The sequence below is a fragment of the Anguilla anguilla genome, chromosome 10 (genome assembly GCF_013347855.1).
Source record: "Anguilla anguilla isolate fAngAng1 chromosome 10, fAngAng1.pri, whole genome shotgun sequence".
Taxonomy (NCBI): domain Eukaryota; kingdom Metazoa; phylum Chordata; class Actinopteri; order Anguilliformes; family Anguillidae; genus Anguilla; species Anguilla anguilla.
This window is the reverse complement of record NC_049210.1, coordinates 14,782,142-14,802,012: the sequence shown is the minus strand read 5'-3', so window position 1 is coordinate 14,802,012 and position 19,871 is coordinate 14,782,142. Positions and strand designations below refer to the sequence as shown.

Genomic DNA, 19,871 nt, shown 5'->3' with positions numbered 1-19,871 from the left:
GCAAAATTGCAAGGCCCTGGACCTTTTGAGAGCCTAATGACCAGTGTGAAGTTTTCAAGCAAAAAGATTGCTGAGTGTATGCGTTCACAGCATTTATCATCAAACACCAATCTTAGCTGTGAAGTTTTGTGTAAATCATATTATTTCTCAGTCTTCATTTTGTAAATATGTTCTTTACAATGTTACAATTATGGGCTGATTCTGGTTTTAGCAACCCCGTGTCTGTGTATATAATGCGTATAATTTCAATAATGCCTATTGAAAAATAATGCAGGTGTCTTGAGAATTTCTTTCTAAAACCCACTGAAGGACTGTTTTTCTGCATCTTCTGCATACTCAGGGCCTGAGTTTTATGACTCAGAGTCATTGCCGCCACAGGAGAAAAACATTAGCATTAGCATCAAAAGGCCTTTGAAAGAGTTACGTGAAGAACAGCAGGAAGGAATGCAGCATGTTTTGAAATTCAAAGACCATGGTGTCTGCAAATGGTGTCAGAATTTAGTGCTGACAAAAGGGTGTCTCCTGCCCCACAAGAACCAGACAGCCTGCAACTGCACAGAATATATTTATCCAATTTATTTAAAAAAAAAAAAAACCATACTGCTTTTATAAAATGTGCTAAATCAATGCTAACAAACATATATATCTTTCTGTGTTTACAGCCAAGGAAGTTCATTTGAGAATGACCAGCAAATCAGTCTAAATCAATCAATCCTAGCTGCTTTAATTAGATGGAAAATGGTTATTTCACATTCATTGATCAATTTCCCTGTTTGTGGACTGATTCTTACTTTTTGATAAATAAGTGTACAGTGTGTAAAATCACAAATTTTGGAATTGTGCCTCTTTGAATATTTCTCATTTCCACATGATAATACAGTGTAAATCACCAGTTACAGTGAAGTGATAGGCTAGCAGCATACAGTTTCTCCCCAAAAACATTGTGTGGGGTCTGGTCCAGCCAGTACCCCAAACAGGAGCTTCCATTTGGACAGTGGGGATTCAGGTATATGGACTTCCTGATGGATGTCGGGCAACACGTTATTCCTGGAATGGCTCAACAAATAAATGCCCACACGCGGCTTCACCAGCTGGGGAAAAAGTAAGACCATTTTGGCACAACTTTCATGCCATTTAAAAAAAAAGTATTTGAAATATTTATTTTTAAAAAGGGTCATTGTCTTTTGCGAGAGCAGACACAGTACTTGTACAATATTGTACTTGAGAAACAAGATGGCCGCTGCATCCTCTCAGCTGTTCATCCGTGGACCGTGCTAGTCATGTGATCAGAGGAGGACGCACATCCCGCTCTTCTTGCGTGCTTGCCTGGCTTTCCGAATGCCTGCCAGGCCCCGCTTGGCAGCCTCTCTGAAAATGTCCTCCACGTTCTCCCTGTACTTTGCGGAACATTCCAGGTACAGTTCAGCATTGATCTGCAGCTTGGTCTCCTCCCCCTGCCCAGAGACAATAGAAGCACAGACCTGAATACGCCTCATGCTATGGCTGAATGGTTAATATTAAAGTCAGAAAAAGCTGTGGTTCAGCTCTCAATGAACTGCACATTCTCAGCAGTGTCTATATCTAGATCACAACAGAGCTTGAAAAGAATGTGAGAACTTGAGGGGGTTGAATGTAGATTAGCGGAGAGTGTTATTGTTTATGCAAAACTGAAATTGTTGCCTGACGATTTATTGCAAATATGAGCAAGAAGGCTACAACAGCAGTGCCCCATTTTGGATTGGCGTTACAAGCCCAGGCCTTAACCACTACAATAAACTACATTACACTACACTGCCAATATTCATGAAACTTTTAAACTCATCTGATCTACAAGACCAATAGCAATTTAACCTTGCGCATGGGTGCTCCTCTTTACCTGGATATATGTGATGGGGGCCTGACCGAGAGCCCGCAGCTTCCTGGTTCGCTCCTTGTCCTTGCGGAGGTCTGTCTTGCAGCCAATAAGAATTGCCGGAACGCCACGGCAGAAATGGTTCACCTCTGGGTACCACTGAAAGAGGATTCATATTTGTAACAGGTGCAAAATTATGAAAGAATGGAAAACAGAATACGTGCAATTATGTTTGATCATAACTGTCAAAAGAAAAGTTCTGAGAAAAAAACTTTTTGTAAAACGTTTAGGAAATAATTTTGGGAAAAAGTAACAACGCTGTTTAATTAAGTCAGAAGATCTTGTGCCAGTGAAAGTGCAAAGATCTAACTGCAATTCATCAGGTGCATGATAGGACATTTTTTCAGATGCTAAAGATAAATATAAAAACCCAAGCCTGTTCTATACCACAACTTGAAGCAATTCATCGAGGGAAAACACACACACGTACAGCACCACATTATGGAGGGTGTTTTATGTTCTCCTGAACTAAGGACCAGAGTGTTCTGTGCCTTACACCCCTGTGGCGTGAGTTATGTACCAATAAAGATGTCCAAAACAGCTTGTTCCAGGACCGTCAGGCAAGTTAAAAGGCCAGATATACTCAAGTGGTGAGAAACGAAGATCCTGGCAAAGGTTGTTATGGATACAGTTTGTAGTTTCTCAGGGGGTCAGAGAGAAATTCCAGCGAAAGCCATGTAGTTCAAGTAGATAATATACGAGGGGTGAGGAGTACTGTAGGCAGCATTACTAAAACAGCAATTAGTGAGTAGAAATCCCTTGTCTGTCACATCATCTGATGAAAGGACTCTAATGAAGGGATCTGAAGTACACAGATATGATTAATCTTATTAAACGGTCAAAAAACCTATTCTTAGTGGACTTACAGGCAAGCTGATTAAATTACTGACTGTAGGCTACGTCAATCTGCTTTATGTTTTGCACTCAATAAATTTCACTTCACCATCCCCTTATATACAGTAAATATACACTTTTTAAAAGAGCATCTCTCTCTTACACCCACACACATGCACAAAGCATAAGAGAGAGAGATAAAATAACCTTTTTCAACATTCAAGAAACATCTCTTTGCAGAGACATGTGGTTTGTGCATACAATATAATGATAAGCTCCACTGTATCGAGGAAACAAATTCTGCTGATGTCCTTCTTCACTTACAATCATTGAGATGTGGCACTGTAGATGCCTCCCCTTTCCTTTAAAGTAGGCACTTTTTGTAATAGTAAAACAGGCTCAGAAGTGGGGTTACATGCAATTGCATACATTTGTGGTCACAGAAAAAAGGAAAGCATGTTAAAATGAGTGAACCTTGATCATAACATTGTCAAAGCTGGTGGGGTTGGTCACATCATAGCAGATGATCACAAGGTTGGCATTCTGGTAGGAGAGTGGCCTTAACCGATCATAGTCCTCTTGACCTGAAACACACACATGCACATACAAACACAAAATCAGTGAGTTTAATGTTCAATATTCAATTGTGTTGCAGGGAAGTTTATATGGTGACTAGTGATGGCACTAGACTAGTGCTGGAAAGTAGCGATTATGTATCTATTCTTCTTTACACATTACGAATGGCTATTTTGCCAGACATAAATATGGCAATAGCCTCATGTCAGATCTGATGTTGTGTGTCACATAACGGTTATGTCTTTTACAATCGAACGTAATGAAGAAACAGGAAGCTGTGACTAAAGAGCTTCTAAGAGAGCTTTTTACTGTATGAGAACATTTCTGACCACCTGTCTACAATAAGGACCTACCCATCCCCAAGTTGCAGAGGACAATAATGTTAATTATGACATGAAAGCATGGAACTGTTCTACTTCATCTCTATACATCTATCACTGTATCTCTATAACTCTCACTCCACAGGAGTATTCTACATAATTTCAGCCATATGGGCATTCTTTTGCAAATGTCCGGAGGTCACAGTGCAAGGTAGGAGAGCATCTGTATCTGAGTGGTGCTGTTTTAAACCCATGATGTCCAGAACGTCAAATTGGCAGTAGGTTCAGAGGCAAGGAGAGGTGGTTTTGTGTGCATGCATGTGTGTGTGTGTGTGTCTGTGTGTGTGTGTGCATGTGCGTGTTGGTGGGGGGTTTTCAAGACAAAGGTTACAACTTTTATACATTTATTTTAATGACTGTGCTGACATAACTGTCCACTGCCAGTTCAGCCAAAAGCTGTTCCTTACATTTCCATAATTTGAATAGAAAGTAGATGTTCATCAGCTTGCCATGCAAGCAGAGATTTGGGATGTTTTGCATTATTTAACAAATTCTGTACAAAAATGTGAAGTCTTTTTCACCTGTAAAAAGTTTCAAAAGGGAAACAAATCAGGGGTCTCTATATGAAAGACAAGTATGGCGATGAAATACAGCAGGTTAAATTTCCTCTTGAAATTGGCCTGGGTAATGTCAATACCATCTTTCCTGGCTGGAATTCACACAAGACTACTTTCACGCAGGGGATACTTTAAACACACTGGGGATATTTCAAAAATGAGTCTAGCCAGACAGGAAAAAAAGTAAGGATGGGGAGGCTTTGGTAAATTGAATTTAATGGCGCTGGACTGTCACTCATCCGTGTGTTTTTGTGTGTGTTTACTTTCAAAATGAATGGACTGAGCTGCCACTGCATTGGAAACATTGCCCAAAGGAAACAGGACCAAGCACTATCACGTCAATCAACACGAGACAAAGCATGAATGAGGAATTTCACTCTGCCCCACTAACTGTTGCAATAGCTGACAGAATGTACTGACACGAAGGCGTGTTCGTGACAAGGTATAGAAAAACCTCAACTTCCTGCCTCTTTCTTGCACTTCCTGCTAGCGAGGATGCCCTGTTAGCCGTTTGTGCGAGATAAGCTGCAGTATTGTGGACTAGGCTGCATTTACAAAAAAGGCTGGTCACTTCTCAGAAGGATCCATGTCAACTGTTTCCTGAAACGGATTAAATGAATGCTCTTCAGTAAGGCAATTCATTAAATTCCCTATTAAATCCTGTAAAGTTTTTTTTTACCCTTTAAGATGTAAAATCATAAATATGTGATTAGAATGTTCTTAATAGAACATTTTAATGCTGATGTAATGATCACTACTGCAAAATTAAAGCAATGGAGTCCTAGAACACCGAATTAGAGTTTTGAAAACGCATTCCAAAAAACCTGTTTGTTTTCTATGCCCACCAGAAGCACAGGGAAAATGTCCTTTAGGTAATTCCCCATGTGAATTGTTGACATGAAATCTCACGCACAAAGGTACATCGTCACAACTGCTTATCTGTCCTCAGCAAACAGAGGGTTACTGTTCCACATATGAGTGAAAAATCTACTTCCTTTTTTGCCTACAACACAATGGCAATTTTATCAGGGTTTATACAAATACAGTTGCATTCCATTACAGTCAATGATGTCCACTCACCCACAATGACTTGTTTATTGGTGTGGATTCAAAAATGTGACAGCTATCATAAAGTAATCATTGCAGGGTAGTTTTGATTTGGGTGAGGTTCTAAGCTTAGGTTACTATAAATGAGAACATGTAGCCTGTTGAGCCAGGACCAAAGTATTGACATATTGTGAGCTCGATACAGTGTGTTAACACTTTGGTTTTGTATCTTCATGTCTGTAACAGGACAGACACAAGGACAGAAACTACACACCTGTGATATCAGGACTGGGAAAATCAAATATCTCTCACACATGGACTGTCGGCTTGAGCAAAAACACAGGTTTTCAAAACAGCACCCCACACCGTGGTACTGAATTTGGACCCCACCAGTCTGAACTACAGCTGGCAGTCAAGCATGGTTACACAAAATTGATCATATTGTTGCGCATGGATGGAGACCTGGAGTTTGCCTTCACCAGTTGTGTTTTCAATGTACTCTGACAATGCAGCGAGTGCTTAGCTCAGCTAGCCAAATTCACAGTAAATAGAAACATACGTAGCTCATTGCCAGCATACATATGTGTGTGTGCGTCTATGCTCTCCCTATTTGATGGAGGAGGTCGCAGTGACAAAACAGGCTTCAAAATACAACTGGGGATTCCATATAGGCAAAAAATGAAAAAGTCAGAAAAAAATCTGTTATAAAACATATCTCATATGCGGAGCAGTTAATCATGCTTTTTGCAATCTGTCCATGGCTTACATAGTAAATATATGACAAGAGACCTCGTGGTAGATGTGTGTTCATACAGACAAAATTGTCTCTTACAGAACTCAATTAATAGCTACCAATAACCCATACTTTTATGATACCAAAGGGGCTAAATCGAATGCAGTGAGATAAGATGTAAATTGTTATTTAGTTACAATGAACAACATTCCCTGAGATGTTCTTTTTTTTCCATTTTGTTTTGTCTTTTGGCTGCGGGCGACATCTTAACCACATCCTCTGTTGCCGTGACGGCAGCCTGCAGCGCTGCAGTATGTGAAGGCGTGCTGCTGCTCTGCCCTACGAGCTTCTCTAAGACTGAGACGCAGTGGCACTTCCTCCTGCCCCCCTCCTGCTAAAGCACGGTGAGTATCAAAGGCACAGATCCATTTTAGGCCTCCCCTTAAATGACATGGGAGAGCTCCAATATATAATAAGTCCCAATTTACTGTCCATACCAGCTCTACTGCTGCTTCATACACCCTAAAATAGCTCGCCTGTGTCTCCTGAAATAGATGGTGGGTGTCATTGGGTAACAGAAACAGCCGGCAGGGGAATGACCTGACCCACCATTTCTGTCACCTTGGCCAAAGCTCAGTGTTAATGCAAGTACCACAGAATCGCGGTGGACCTTCATATCTATATTCAACTCACAGTTGTTCTCTCAGGCTCGTCCCTGGCCTGCTTCCTCAATCTCGCTCTGCATTCTGGGTAAAAACGTTTTGCGATGCGCTTTTTTGAAACAAGATATTACCCAAAACAAATATCTGGTTCAGAACAAAATGATTGAGCTGTCATGTTCATGAGCATATGTCTGAAAGCCAATAAAAAAATAGTCAAATTACCAATAACTTACAAAAACGCACTACTGGGTTGCGGGTCAAATCTGCACACACACACACGTGTGCACACACACACATACATACACACACACACACACACACACACACACACACAGATATATATGTTCTACTTACACATTTTATCATCAGCCCAACAAAACACCTGTTGAGCAGTGAATCTATTTTGAGAGAACTGAAGCAATGTACACAAGTTTCATTTGGAAAAGCAGTGTGTGCTGGAAACATTGCCATCATCATGAAATAGTGCATGGCTATGGCACCGTTCTTTGAATTCACCTACAATTTTTTACAATAGGCAACAAAGGCCAGGTTCTCTAGAACTCTGTCATGCGCATGATTCACAAATTCACAAATGACAAGTTGAGTCAACAGTCATTAAACACATACTCCAGGACTGAAGTTTCAATAAAGGCGCCAACAGCTCAAATTAATTACTGGCTTGTAGGTTTCAGAACTTTTGTTGCCATGTGGAATTACAACATGCATACTTTAGTACTTGATATGCAGTACAACTCCTGATTTATGAGTGAAACTGATAAGCCACACCCAGGGCAGTTCTCTCTTTTTCCTACCTTTTGTCCTGGGCACTGGATATATGAAATTTTGGATTAAAGAGCAGTACCAAATCCTATTATTGCACAGTTCTATGGAGCTCCCCATCTTTTATTTTGTTGTTGACTATTGAAATCCTTAAAACCAGAAGACCTTAGTTCTTACATGGCTGGTATGCGTGAAGTTACCCAACAGCCCCACCCCCGCTTTTGTCTAGATATACCCGTCCAGCAAGGTGTTTGGCAGCATGGAAGCCGGCTCTTACCCGCTGTATCATAGAGGTTCAAGACGATTTCTCTGCCTCCATACTTGACTGTGGTGATGTACTTTTCAAACACAGATGGAGCATATTTCTGTAAAAAGAAAAACTGAATGTTTTAATCTTGGTTTTGTGGAGTTGTATTTGGGGTATTTTAGCACTAAAGAAGGTCTTTGTGTCCAGTTATGCGTCTTTTTGGCATGAGGAAGGAAACAAAAAGTGAAAACATTACAGAGAAACATTACATACCTTTGTGTACCTTAAAAGTAATCAGCCTCATCATTATAATAGTCATCAAACATAATAGTCATAATAGTCCATTTCAATTAATTTAAACTAATTTGGTATCAGAACCCCTGTATTTCAATCTTTTGAAAATTGTCAATACTGTTTTAAAACTATTGGCCTGTGAGTTTGAGGGTTGAACACACAGGGTCAAATACACAGTTCACCTGAAGGTATTAAAAAGCACATTCTGAATACAGTGTTTACTATGTGTGAATTAAAATATACATAAAAGTCAGTCGGAGCGATATAAACAGTGTGAAACCAAATTATAAAAATTAACTAAAAAATGACTATTTACTCCCTGATTTAATTAAAAATGTGCCTGCTGTGTTATATACCCTTTATCAAATGCAAAGACAAGTCTTTTAGGCTCAATTAGCCCTTCAGTAAGAATAAGTCGGAATAATAAGTCCAATAATAAGTGTCAGAGAAGCTGACATATGTGTTTTGAAGAAGGCAAGGCTTGTTAGTATCAGTGGTAAAACAACCATTCCCCGGGCTTAACCACCAGATGAAGCCTTTGACAGTTAATTCCACTAAAATAAACAGTTACCATGACAACACTGAAGTCATGGTCAATCAGACATTTGTTTTCCTTTATTTTATTTACCAAGGCCTGTTCTCAGTGAACTAAATAAATATAGGCATGCATTCTTGGGAACTTCCATTTTGGCACCTGTGTGTCTGTGGGCCTTAACTGTAAGTTAAGGTATTTTGTAAGGTTTTCAGTTTAAGAGATACTGAGTCCACATACTGAATTTCCACGTCCGTCACACTAATTGTAATCATTTTAATATCACACTGCTTTTAAATGTTTTTAAAAAGCAATTTTGCTACACTTTTAGTTTCATTTCTTTTAAAGATTAATAACAAAAAGTCTACATGTTTATAGTATTTACAGTACTATAACTCTTATATTGTACTTCTATTATTGGGAATTATCAAACACCACAAGAGGTATCGGGCACAAAAAATGAAAACTCTCTATGGCGAGGGGAAAAAAGTTCCTTCACAACTCAGCTGCATCTCAACATGAAAACCAGTGAATATGCCCTTGCAGATGCTGTTAGTTTTATTTTTTATTCTTGTACTCCTTTTACACATTTATCAGCACTCATCATTGCGCCCTCTTTCTTTGAGCAAAGAGCACAGACAAACAAACTCATCCAAGGGACACTTCTTATCACACTACAGTCAGGCTCACACACACATGAGCCCAGGAAGATGCTCTATATCAGAGGTGAGCAACGAGGGCCGTATCTGTTCCTGCTTTTCATGCCAACGTCTGGCCTTAATTACTTAATTAGCCCTGACAATTATGCCAAATGACATTTTAGCTACATTTCTCACTAATCACACGAATAACAGCAAAAGAATGTTCTTGTGTCCCTACTGTGATCTGTAATCTATGAGTGAACTAGTGTTGGTGTATGCAGCCAATTCACTCATTTAGCCAGGGTAATTTGTGGAAACAAAAACCTGCACCCACACCGGCCCTCCAGGACTGGAATTTCCCACCCCTGCTCTATATGAATTTTAACAGGCGGGCTTGCAAGCATTCGATCAACCAGCAGTAGCTGGTGCATGATAAGGCTCTGTCATTCCAAGTCAACCGAACCCCCAACCTGGGCAACGCTAGAGTTGGTTATGTGGAAAACACTGTTACTTTCCTGAACAAGTATCGCACCACACTGAATGCAAATTCAACCTCCAAACAGACACTGGGACATGGTTTCTAGCCATTCTACAGCAACAGTGTCTCCACTGCGGTCAGAAACCACAACAATGTGATAATGATTTAAGAACACAAACTAGTGTTCACAAGGTACCGCTATACTGTTTCCAGACTCTTGTTCTAGATCGTTGGTTTATCAAACACACACACACACACACACACACACACTATTAATCTACTGTAAACTATTAATACCCAGGTTTTTGACCCATTCAGTTCCAAGCAGTATTAGAAGGATGACAAATGGCCAGATGCGTTGACCATGTAAGGCAGCTTACCTCTGGAAAATCTCCTTTGGCATACACCATGAGAAGGGATGTCTTCCCACATCCCCCATCCCCCACAATCACAATTTTAAGTTCCTCTCGCTGCCTGCCGTGGCCGGCCGCCGAGCCGTTATGTGTCATGCTCCTGCCGCTCAAAAACCAGAGCGCCAAAGCGGGACAGCGATGATCATCGGCTTCCCCAGCACTGAGATGCCTGTTCACCGGGAGCCGCTCGAACCAAGGAGAACAAACGGAAACCTGCCGGGCTGACCGATACTGGTCCAGGCAAGCGGAATCACAGCACTGCCATCTCCTCCTGCACTCAGGTCTCTCGAAGTTGGCAAGCCACCCGGCGTGTCCGGAAACTCATCTGTGGTTAACCTAGCCCTGCTCTCTTACGCAGGCAGGAACCTGCAGGCTGAAGATCTGGCTGCTGGCCCCTCCTCCCGCTCTTTCTGCTGCGATGCCGGTCCTGCCACTGAGTGCGAAAGGCAGCGGGAGCTGCCTACACTCAGTATGCGTGCGTTTGCATAACGTCGGGTGTTTCTGATCCTAATGCTGCTGCTTTAGCTGGTTTTAGGGCCTCCTCCCTGTCTTCTGGCTAGCTGTGATCTCTCTCTCTCTCTCACACACACACACACACACAAACGCACGCACGCACCCACCCACACACACACACACAGGGGAACACTCCACACCTCTCACAGGCTGTTACCACTGGGGTTGGACCCAAAGATTTCACCTGCCACACCTTTAATGTTAAAGCCACGTCATTCATAACTTGCTCTGTGGAATTTCTGTAGTTTGATAAAGGAGGAAAGTTTAGATACTTCAGATACCCTTGCTGCTGTTATGCATTCACTGCATGCGTGCTACACCTACACCTGTAGATTGTTTTACAACAGGTTACTTGGAGGGCAGGAACAAAAAAAACCCTATTGATATCTATTCACACCCTATATGTGAGAGGAAATGAGTGCTTGGAAACAGAAAACAATTGAAAAAGAAAAACTGTGATAAACTACATTCAGAGCCTTTTTGAAAACTGTTTTTTTATTTTTTATTCTTTGTTTGTGTTTCATTGATATATTAAGTTCAAGGAGACATACCAATGAACTGAAACTGAAACTATTTTAATATGTGGAATTTTCCTGAAAACATGCAAGTAAACTTTGGTGAATTCAATCACTAGTTGTTAAGTGTGACAAACAGGTCAGTAAAATGTGGGGATTATCCCAATATTTTCCATCTGTATATTTTAGCTGTTTGCCTTTCAACAATGCCGTAAACTATTTTATTATATCAGCTGTTATAAATTATATTAAAGAGTGGGAGCAAAAAACAAAACCAAAAATTTTTTTAAAACTCAACATATAACCACCAAAAATTAAAAGATAAAATACATTCAACACAAAAATTAGGAGAATTTCACATAAGGCACCCCTGCCTTCACAGAAAATGCAGAAAACAAATTATCTTCATGCATTATTTTCTATCCTGAATAATAATTTCACAGAAACGGAAAAACAACATGCTCTGAAGACCTGCAAGTGTTTTGATGCCACCTAGAGGAATGTCATCAAAAGTCATCAAAAAGACAACTGTAGTATGTCAACCCTAAAGCTAGACTCATAAGAGGCACATCTACCAGTCATGGGTGCAGTGTACATCAAATTCCCCTCAAGACAATTTCTCATGGATATATTAATCTATCTTCAACATGTAAATATCATGTTACGTCTCAATATAACATGATATATTAATGGGTATTTTAACATATTTTGTTTTCGCCATGTAAACATCACAGCATTTATAGATAGCCCCCCCGCCCCCCGCAATTTCAGGGCACCATAATGTTTGGGACAAATAGCTTCACATGTGTTTCTCATAAGTCAGGTGTGTTCAATTGCTTTGTTAGTGCAGGTAGAAGACAGCTTTCAGGTTCTAGTCTTGATTCTTGGCTTTTGATTGCGTTTGGAGAGTGTTATGGGCATGTATCAACATGAGGACCAGAAAGTCAAGGAAGCCAGGAAGCCATTGTGAGCCTGAGAAATAAAAATAATAAAAAACGAATATAGGCCAAACCTTAGGCTTACCAAAATAAACTCTTTGGAACATCCCTAAGAAGAAAGAAAACAGTGGTGAGCTCAGTAATTAAAAAGGGCTGGGTAAACCAAGGACAGTTCAACCTCTACGGTTGGTGATCGAAGAATTCTCACCATAATGAAGAATAAGGCCCAAACACCTGTCCAACAGATCAGAAACATTCTTCAAGGGGCAGTTGTGAATGTGTCAGTGCCTACTGTTCGTAGAGGACTACACAAATAGAACAACAGAAGCTACACTGAAAAATGTAAACCATTAGTTCACCACCAAAACAGGATTGCCAGGTTACAATCTTCTGAGAAGGACCTAATAGCTCCTGCGGAGTTCTGTAAAATGGGCTTGTGGACTAAGGAGACCAAGATTCAGTTGTATCAGAGTGATGGCAAGAGCAAAGTCTGGAGGCCAAAAGCAACTGCCCAAGATTCAAACACAACCCTCATCTGAGAAACATGGCAGTGGGGTGTTATGGTTTGGGCATGTATGGCTGTCACAGGTTCTGGCTTACTTGTCTTCATTAATGATGTAACTGCTGATAGCAGCCGCGGTATTAATTCTAAGGTGTACAGAAGCATCCTATCTGCTCCTGTTTAAGCAAATGACTCTAAACTCATTGAATGGTGGTTCATCCTACAGCAAGACAATGATCCCAAACATACAACAAAATTATTTTTCAAAGCCAAAAACTGGAAAGTTCTTGACTGGCCAAATCATTCAAATGATTTGAGACCAATTGAACATCTGCTTCAAAAGCTGAATAGAAAATTTAAGACAACTAGCCACCAAAACAAGCAGGAGCTGAAGATGGCAGCAGTACAGGCCTGGCAGAGCATCATCAGAGAAGATACTCAGCACCTGGTGATGTCTAAGGGTCACAGACTTCAAACAGTCATTGCATGCAAAGCAAATGTGACAAAGTACTAAGCATGACTACTTTAATTTACATAACATTAAAATGTCCCAAACGTTAGTGCCCTGAAATAGGGGGGCAATGTATAAAAAGTAGTGTAATTTCTACGAGGTGAAACCAAAGTGTATAAAAATACCTTTAAATAAAAGCTAACAATGTGCACATTACCCATAACAATATGTGAATTGTTCGATTACAAATCTAAAATTGTGGAGTACAGACTACAACAATGCAAAAAAAAAAGAATAACCATTTTAATCCTGCTAGGTAAAAGGTTTTACTGCATATACTACTAATACAACAATATTACTAATACAACATAATAAACAATTTGTTCTGTTTTCTTGAATTTACACAAAAGATTATTTTTGAAAAGAATTCAACAAAAACATTTTTTTATGGTGTTCTTCAAACAAGTTAAACAAACTGGAAGAGCAACCCTGTGTGCATAGTGCATGCACAGGAGTAACCACAAGTCCCACACAAAGAATATATATACAGCTGTTCTAAACCACATACATGTACATGGAGTCAGGGCCGCAGACTGGGGGGGGGGGGGGGGGGGGCAACTTGGACCCTTTATCCCGAGCCCAGGATACTATTACCCAGGTGCTGCCGATAAATTTTATCCCAGACCTTAAGGTTCACAGCTGCAGCCCAGCATCAAATAATATATATATATATACACACACATATACATACATAAAAGATTTATTTTACCTGGAAGTTTAAAATGTGTTGTCTATGAAATATGGAACAACATGCAAAAATACAGCCGCAAGCAGCAATTAAGGGGGCCAAGTCACAAATACATGCAGAAACATACATATAAATATTCCAAATGAGATGCATAGTCAGCCAAGTATCAAATGGCTACAAAAACATTTTGAGCCCCATAGCGCCTGAGTATCAAATGTCTACAAAACATTTGTTGAGCTCAAAAGAGCCACCTGATTTAATCTGGCCAATTCCTTAGAGTTGATTTCAGGATGGAGTTGTAAATGTTCACTTTGTCAAACTGGTTGAGATAAAAAGCCATACCCACAGAAGGCAGCATGCTAATGGATCCTTAAGGCTGTTTGTATTCTGTTTGAAAAGGGGTACCTAAGGCAAACACAGCAGGACAAGTTTTCTTTCTTGGAAATTTCGAATGGTGTAGCACCACCATATGGCCAAATGGCACCAAATTTCGTCAGTTGTGGTTGGGGCGTACCCTCTCTCAGTGTGCACAGAGTCATGTGAGTCAACCAGGTAAAAGTGGGAAAAGTAGCATATAAACAAACAAAATCCAAATGGCCACCAATTCAAGATGGCGGTGACCAAAACATTCATATTCATATTTGCATTGATGCAATTAGTTACTATAGCATGTTTCACACATCTACATTAAAAAGTGATTTTTAATGATTTTTTCTATTTTTAAAGATCATTTTGATCTATAGCGCCACCTTGTGGCTTAAACATGCCAATACTATAGGGCTGTCCTCAGAATTGAATATCAATACTAAGTTGTCACTTTTTGTCAAATATAAGGAAGAATAATAATAAAAACCAAGAAATACAATAGCAATAGTGTTCCAGCAGCTTCACCGCTTGGCCACCTAATTATCTGAATCTTTCGGAAAGACCCTGCTTACCCTCTGAGCCTCTTTCCTGAACTTCTGGGGATCCCCAGAGCCTGGTTTAGGAATTGCTGGTTTAAGATGTGTTTTGTTCGGGCAGAACCTTTTTTCTCAAGTCACCCATCAAAGTAAGTACTTGTCTTGACCCCAGATGATCAATCTCTCAGTGAGCTGTCAATCTGGGTCCGACTCCCCCCACCTGAATTTGACCCAGGGTTGAGAAGCCATTTTGTGATTTGCCACAGACTAGATGAACTCATGAGCAATCTTCCTATGCAGTCAGTAAATGTGTGTTGGGGTTAGTGCCTTGCTAATGGTGGCAGATGATTTGTGGAACGTCCTTAGAAAATCACTCTGCAGTGATGTGTAGTCAATGGAGCCAGGACATTGAGGCCAGATGCTGCCTTTTAAAAACTATATAAACCATGGAATATTGCAAGCTAGAATTCCTTCACTTGGGCAAACTTAATAGGTTTGAACATGTAATGACAGAATACCAGATCTGTAAACCAGTATTTTGCACATTTGTATGTTTGGCATCCAAGCATCAGGACTGGACATCACAGCCTCCTGGTCAGTGCAACTGGAACACATTAACAGAAAGATTAACTGAGCTATAGCCCACTGGCAAATGGTATTATTTGATAGTGCCAAGAAGAAAAAGGCACAATAGAGCTTGGTTTTCTTTCTCAACAAGCATATTTGACCAGAGATTAAACATATATTTCAGTTGGCTGCTATAAAAGAAAATGTTTGTCTAAGAAATATCTTGCGGCCTGTTGGGTCTCTTCTTAAATTATTGTCTATTGTACACTGTAGGCTATTGTTCCAGTTGCTCTAACACACAATGCAGCTGCAGGTTTTAATGCAGTCATAGAAGGCAGCTGAAGTATGTGTAATGTGTTAGCATACATTTGATTGATTAAATAAAATTGATTGAGGACAAGCAATAAAATGCAATATTACAAGCATTCAATTATTTTACCAAAGATCTAAAATCACTAACTGCCTGCTGATCTTCACGGTTCTTACTGAATACTGTCCATATATCACAGAGAAAAACATATTGAGTACCAGACGTGCAATGTCACTTCGGAACATTTGAAATGCTCGCAGTTCACCTTGAAACAACCAATAATCATTTTCGGTCTCAGTGTGAGATTTTAGACTCATGGTAATTCGCCTAAATACGAGGGGCTACCAATTGTTTAGATGCAAATAACCATATCGCTATCGTGATGCAAATAACCTTGTAGCTACCAAGAAAATTATTTGGACTGCATGGACGCCCCTGCCTCCTCACCCCAAACAAATCGTGGAAACAAATCATGTTTAACGTAGAACCGCTGACATAACTCTTTCTACCAAATCCACTACTAAACATTATAACTTTCAATTTTAATACAACATGTAATGAAAGTCAGTTCTTGAATTTAGCATATGTTAGCGATACATCTTAAAGGGCAGTTTCAATTAACCAGAAATTAACTAAACTATTCAGCCAACAGAACGGTCGTTGGCAACACTGACAAGAGGATTGGATACGAATTACTGAGCGGTTTCACACCCTCATGGTACAAAGACTATGAAGTCGATAATCTTCCTTGTTTGTAATAAGGAGAGACAGGTGTACCACTTGTGTAACCATTCAATGGCTCCATAAAATCCTCTGGTTTTCAAGGCTACAAATTAGTGATGATGTAGGCAAGCTATATAAATAAATAAAGTTGTGATACACTACCAAACATTTGCTGTAACCAAAACGTTTCTCTTACTGCGAATTATCACCCACCATTGGACCGGTATTCGTTTGATTAAAAATTTGTGCAAATAATTTGTCTATGAACACAAAGGAATATTCCATTTGGTATGCGCGAGAATACAATTCATGGACCACGAAGGGCATTCTCAATTTTCATTTATGACTTAAAACTTCCAACAATGCTGACCCTATGGCCCATTGTCATTACTAACATAGGATAGGCCGGCTGGTTTTAATTAATTAAATAAATAATAATAATAATAATAAATAAATAACCATCGTTCTACCCAAGATTAGACCCACACTATTCTAGTCGACGACGGTTCGTATTTAATTGCCCACTATTGTGGAACAGGCTATTTGCTTTTTTGTGAGTAGTGAAAACTACTATCGGATCACAATAGGAACATTCAGGCCTAACAATCTGACGGTGGAAGGTTTTAACATCATTTCAACTGCACGGATTTTCCCTTTCCGCTTCAGTTGCATGCAAAACATTACTAGGCAATGTGCATTTTTTCCACAAAATGTTGTCTGAGGCATTACATGACCTTCTTTGCTCGCTCTGCATCTGGGCCTAAATAAAATATTTAGATATTATACAAATACAGATTTACATAAATCAACTTTTAAATTCGCACTGCAATTTAACAATACAAAACAGCGATTGTTTGAAAAACATAGTCGCATAAAAAGAATGACGTTTCCTTGTGACCAAAACAAAGGATTCAATTTTGCTTGCATAATATTCTTGGACAGATTTTTTTTTTTAAGGAGAACAAAATGCCGACCCCCAAGCATCGCTTGTTCTTGAAGTAGGGAAATAGTGGCTCACTGTAAATTCTCTTCAACAGTCCTCTTGAGATGCTGCAGTAGGCTACAACTTTAAAACTGTTTTCTTTTTTCACCCCAGTCGATCGCGTGGAATGCAGTCAGATCAGACGCAGGAAATGGTTGGCAGACAGCCAGACTCTCAGATTACAGTCGTTTACCAAGCCTGTTTTCGAGTGGACGGCTGACTAAACGCAGCAAAGCGAGATTGCGCCACGAAATGGCTCTTCATGTCGGTTATATTTGATGCATCACGCACTACACATACCAGCAGAAGCCTTCCTGGTCACTGTTGATACAATATCTGATAATGATTAAGAGAGAGAGACAGAAAGAGTTGCATTTGGAGGATTCAAAACGATTCTTCCGAGACAGATACTCGCCCAGCAATGGCGCAGCTTGTTTTTTCAGCTCTGAAAGATCAGCTTTGTGTGGAGAAGCCATTTTGAAATTGCAGACAGCAGAGAAGCCATTACAGCAGTTCATAAAAAGTCGCTTTTGGATAAAAGGGGGCAGAGAACCATCCTCTAAAGCAAATTTACCCCAAAAACACATTACCATTATCCCTAGGGTGTCGCCTTCTTCGTGGATTACGTTTACATAATTTTAAGTGTAAGTTCTTATCTGGTATGAACCATTTAAAATTTTTAAAAACAGTTTACTTCTCAGAACTCATGTATAGTTTAATATTCTGTTATGTGTAATAAAACCTGGAATTGCTAAAAATGTTTTTATTACACCAGTTGTTCCATATTATTCACATTTAGATAGTTTAAAGATAGAGAATGTTTTTATATAGACCATTACATAACCTTTGCTACTTTAAACATATTATAACAACCCCCCACCTTTCATAATATAATTTGTCCATTTAAGAATGTATTATCCTTTTTCTTTATCTTCAAATTGATGAGGGAGGCATTTGACGGCACGCCTGCTTTTGTGGGGGGAAAAAGAGGAAAGCCATGTTTGCATATTTCTATTCTAAGAGACATTGCTAGGATATTCTCAGCATTTTTGATGACCAGGAAGCAGCTTCTTCAATGTTACTGTCTGTGAGATTTCAAAAGAAATCTTATTCCCTTTCTCTTTTTTGTTTTAGGAATGGCACTCCCTGTCCCATCTAAAAAAGAAACCATGTGCATAATGGATCTGAAGATCAAGCTGAAATTGTTCCTTTTTCTTCTACGTATAGGCCTGTTACATATATATTTCATCAGAATGAAAAGGTAAATATTTCTGAGTATTTTACCAATGCTTGGGCTGTCTGAGTATGTTATGGTGCCTCTAACTGTAATCTGCTGGTTAGGGTGTAAAACATAGGTTAATATGTGCCTTGGCAATAAGATAAATTAAAATGCGCCCTTGATGCAAGGTCAGATGCATGCACTTACCTTCATGGTTGAGAGCATTCATTTTAGAGCATATAATATGAAGATTTTGAAATGTAGTCATTTGTTTCTACATTTGTTATAGTGCAGACATTGCAAAAAGCCATTTCCTATAGTGATTTGACGGTCTTAAAGCTCACTGTACCATCAGCTTGCTTTTTACTTTGTTCTGTTCATCTTAACCACATTCTTTGAAAAGAAATATCTTGCCATTATCCAAAAAGGGGTGGGGGTAAATTATTAAAAGCTAGAATGAACCATTTAATAGCTTTGCACCTGTGACTGAATATTTGTAACATTTCCAATAATATTCTGACTAGTTTGTTTTCTGAAACGTGAGCAGAAATGAACTTAAAGCCTTTAAAGGAGACACATGGCATGCAAATTAAATATTAAAAGAAAACAATAGGCACATAACTCATTACCTTTTGTGTCTATTCTTTGAAGGATAGATCTTCAAATTACAACATTGCCACTTTTCCTTTACAAAACATTAAGCTTAAAACATCACAGTATTAATTTTCTAAAGCTATTTACATTATTAAAGTAAAGTAAAATAGACTTACATATTGCTACATTCATACTTGGCCTCTTTAGTGTGCAATGTCAATGATGTGCCTTTACAGCATTAGATGAACAGTAGTAGCCTATTATTGTATATTTATATTTAGCATAATAGTAACATATCAAACTGAAGCAAGCTGTTTATTCACTCGTTTTTTTTAACTTCAGAAGCGAAATGCTGACATATGGGTGTGCCATGACCTAGTTAGGACAAAGATGGATTCCAGGAAGGGAAAAAAAAATAAAAATATCAAATGGATTACGTCCAATATTATCTTCCTTCTTCTCAGATCCTTTAAATGGTGCAAACATTACAACACACTGATATAGTCCGTGAAGAGAAGAAATCAAATATAAGATCCCTTTTGGAACCATGGAAAACCACACTTGCCATTTGTCTCCACTGCAGAAAAATGGCTACCTGTGCGCTTGGCCTCTCCTCTACACTCTGTTGAAGGATGTCTCCGTACGGCTTCTAATAGAGAAGCTAAAATGGTAGCTTCGATCTGATTGGCTTGTCGAACTCACTGTTGTTAACCAGCCAATTGCCCAAGCACTGCAAAATATCAGACAATGTTCACAATAGTTGCCCCCGTTCTACATATCGAAATATATAAAACATTTTTTCCTCAACAAAAAGATTAATA

At 39.3% G+C, this 19,871-nt stretch overlaps 1 protein-coding gene and 1 long non-coding RNA gene across 2 annotated transcripts; one reads left to right on the top strand and one right to left on the bottom strand.

Moving 5' to 3' along the window:
- Positions 1-706: 706 nt before the first annotated feature.
- On the bottom strand, positions 707-11,862 carry rhof (ras homolog family member F). The gene is made up of 5 exons (XM_035380246.1): positions 10,054-11,862; positions 7,759-7,846; positions 3,221-3,330; positions 1,877-2,011; positions 707-1,454 (listed from the first exon to the last, which is right to left on the bottom strand). Exons 1-5 carry the CDS (start codon positions 10,180-10,182, stop codon positions 1,287-1,289), a joined length of 630 nt encoding a protein of 209 aa, XP_035236137.1. The 5' UTR covers positions 10,183-11,862; the 3' UTR covers positions 707-1,286.
- Positions 4,614-7,791, top strand: LOC118207004. The gene is made up of 3 exons (XR_004761293.1): positions 4,614-4,701; positions 6,337-6,443; positions 7,711-7,791. It is a non-coding gene; the product is annotated as an uncharacterized LOC118207004 (long non-coding RNA).
- Positions 11,863-19,871: the final 8,009 nt, after the last annotated feature.

Coding starts and splice junctions, on each gene's coding strand:
- rhof (XM_035380246.1), bottom strand. CDS start 10,182: ATGACACATAACGGCTCGGCGGCCGGCCACGGCAGGCAGCGAGAGGAA. Junction 3,331..7,758: donor GAACCTCTATGATACAGCGG/GTAAGAGCCGGC, acceptor TGTGTGTTTCAG/GTCAAGAGGACTATGATCGG. Junction 2,012..3,220: donor TTGACAATGTTATGATCAAG/GTTCACTCATTT, acceptor ATCCTCTTTCAG/TGGTACCCAGAGGTGAACCA.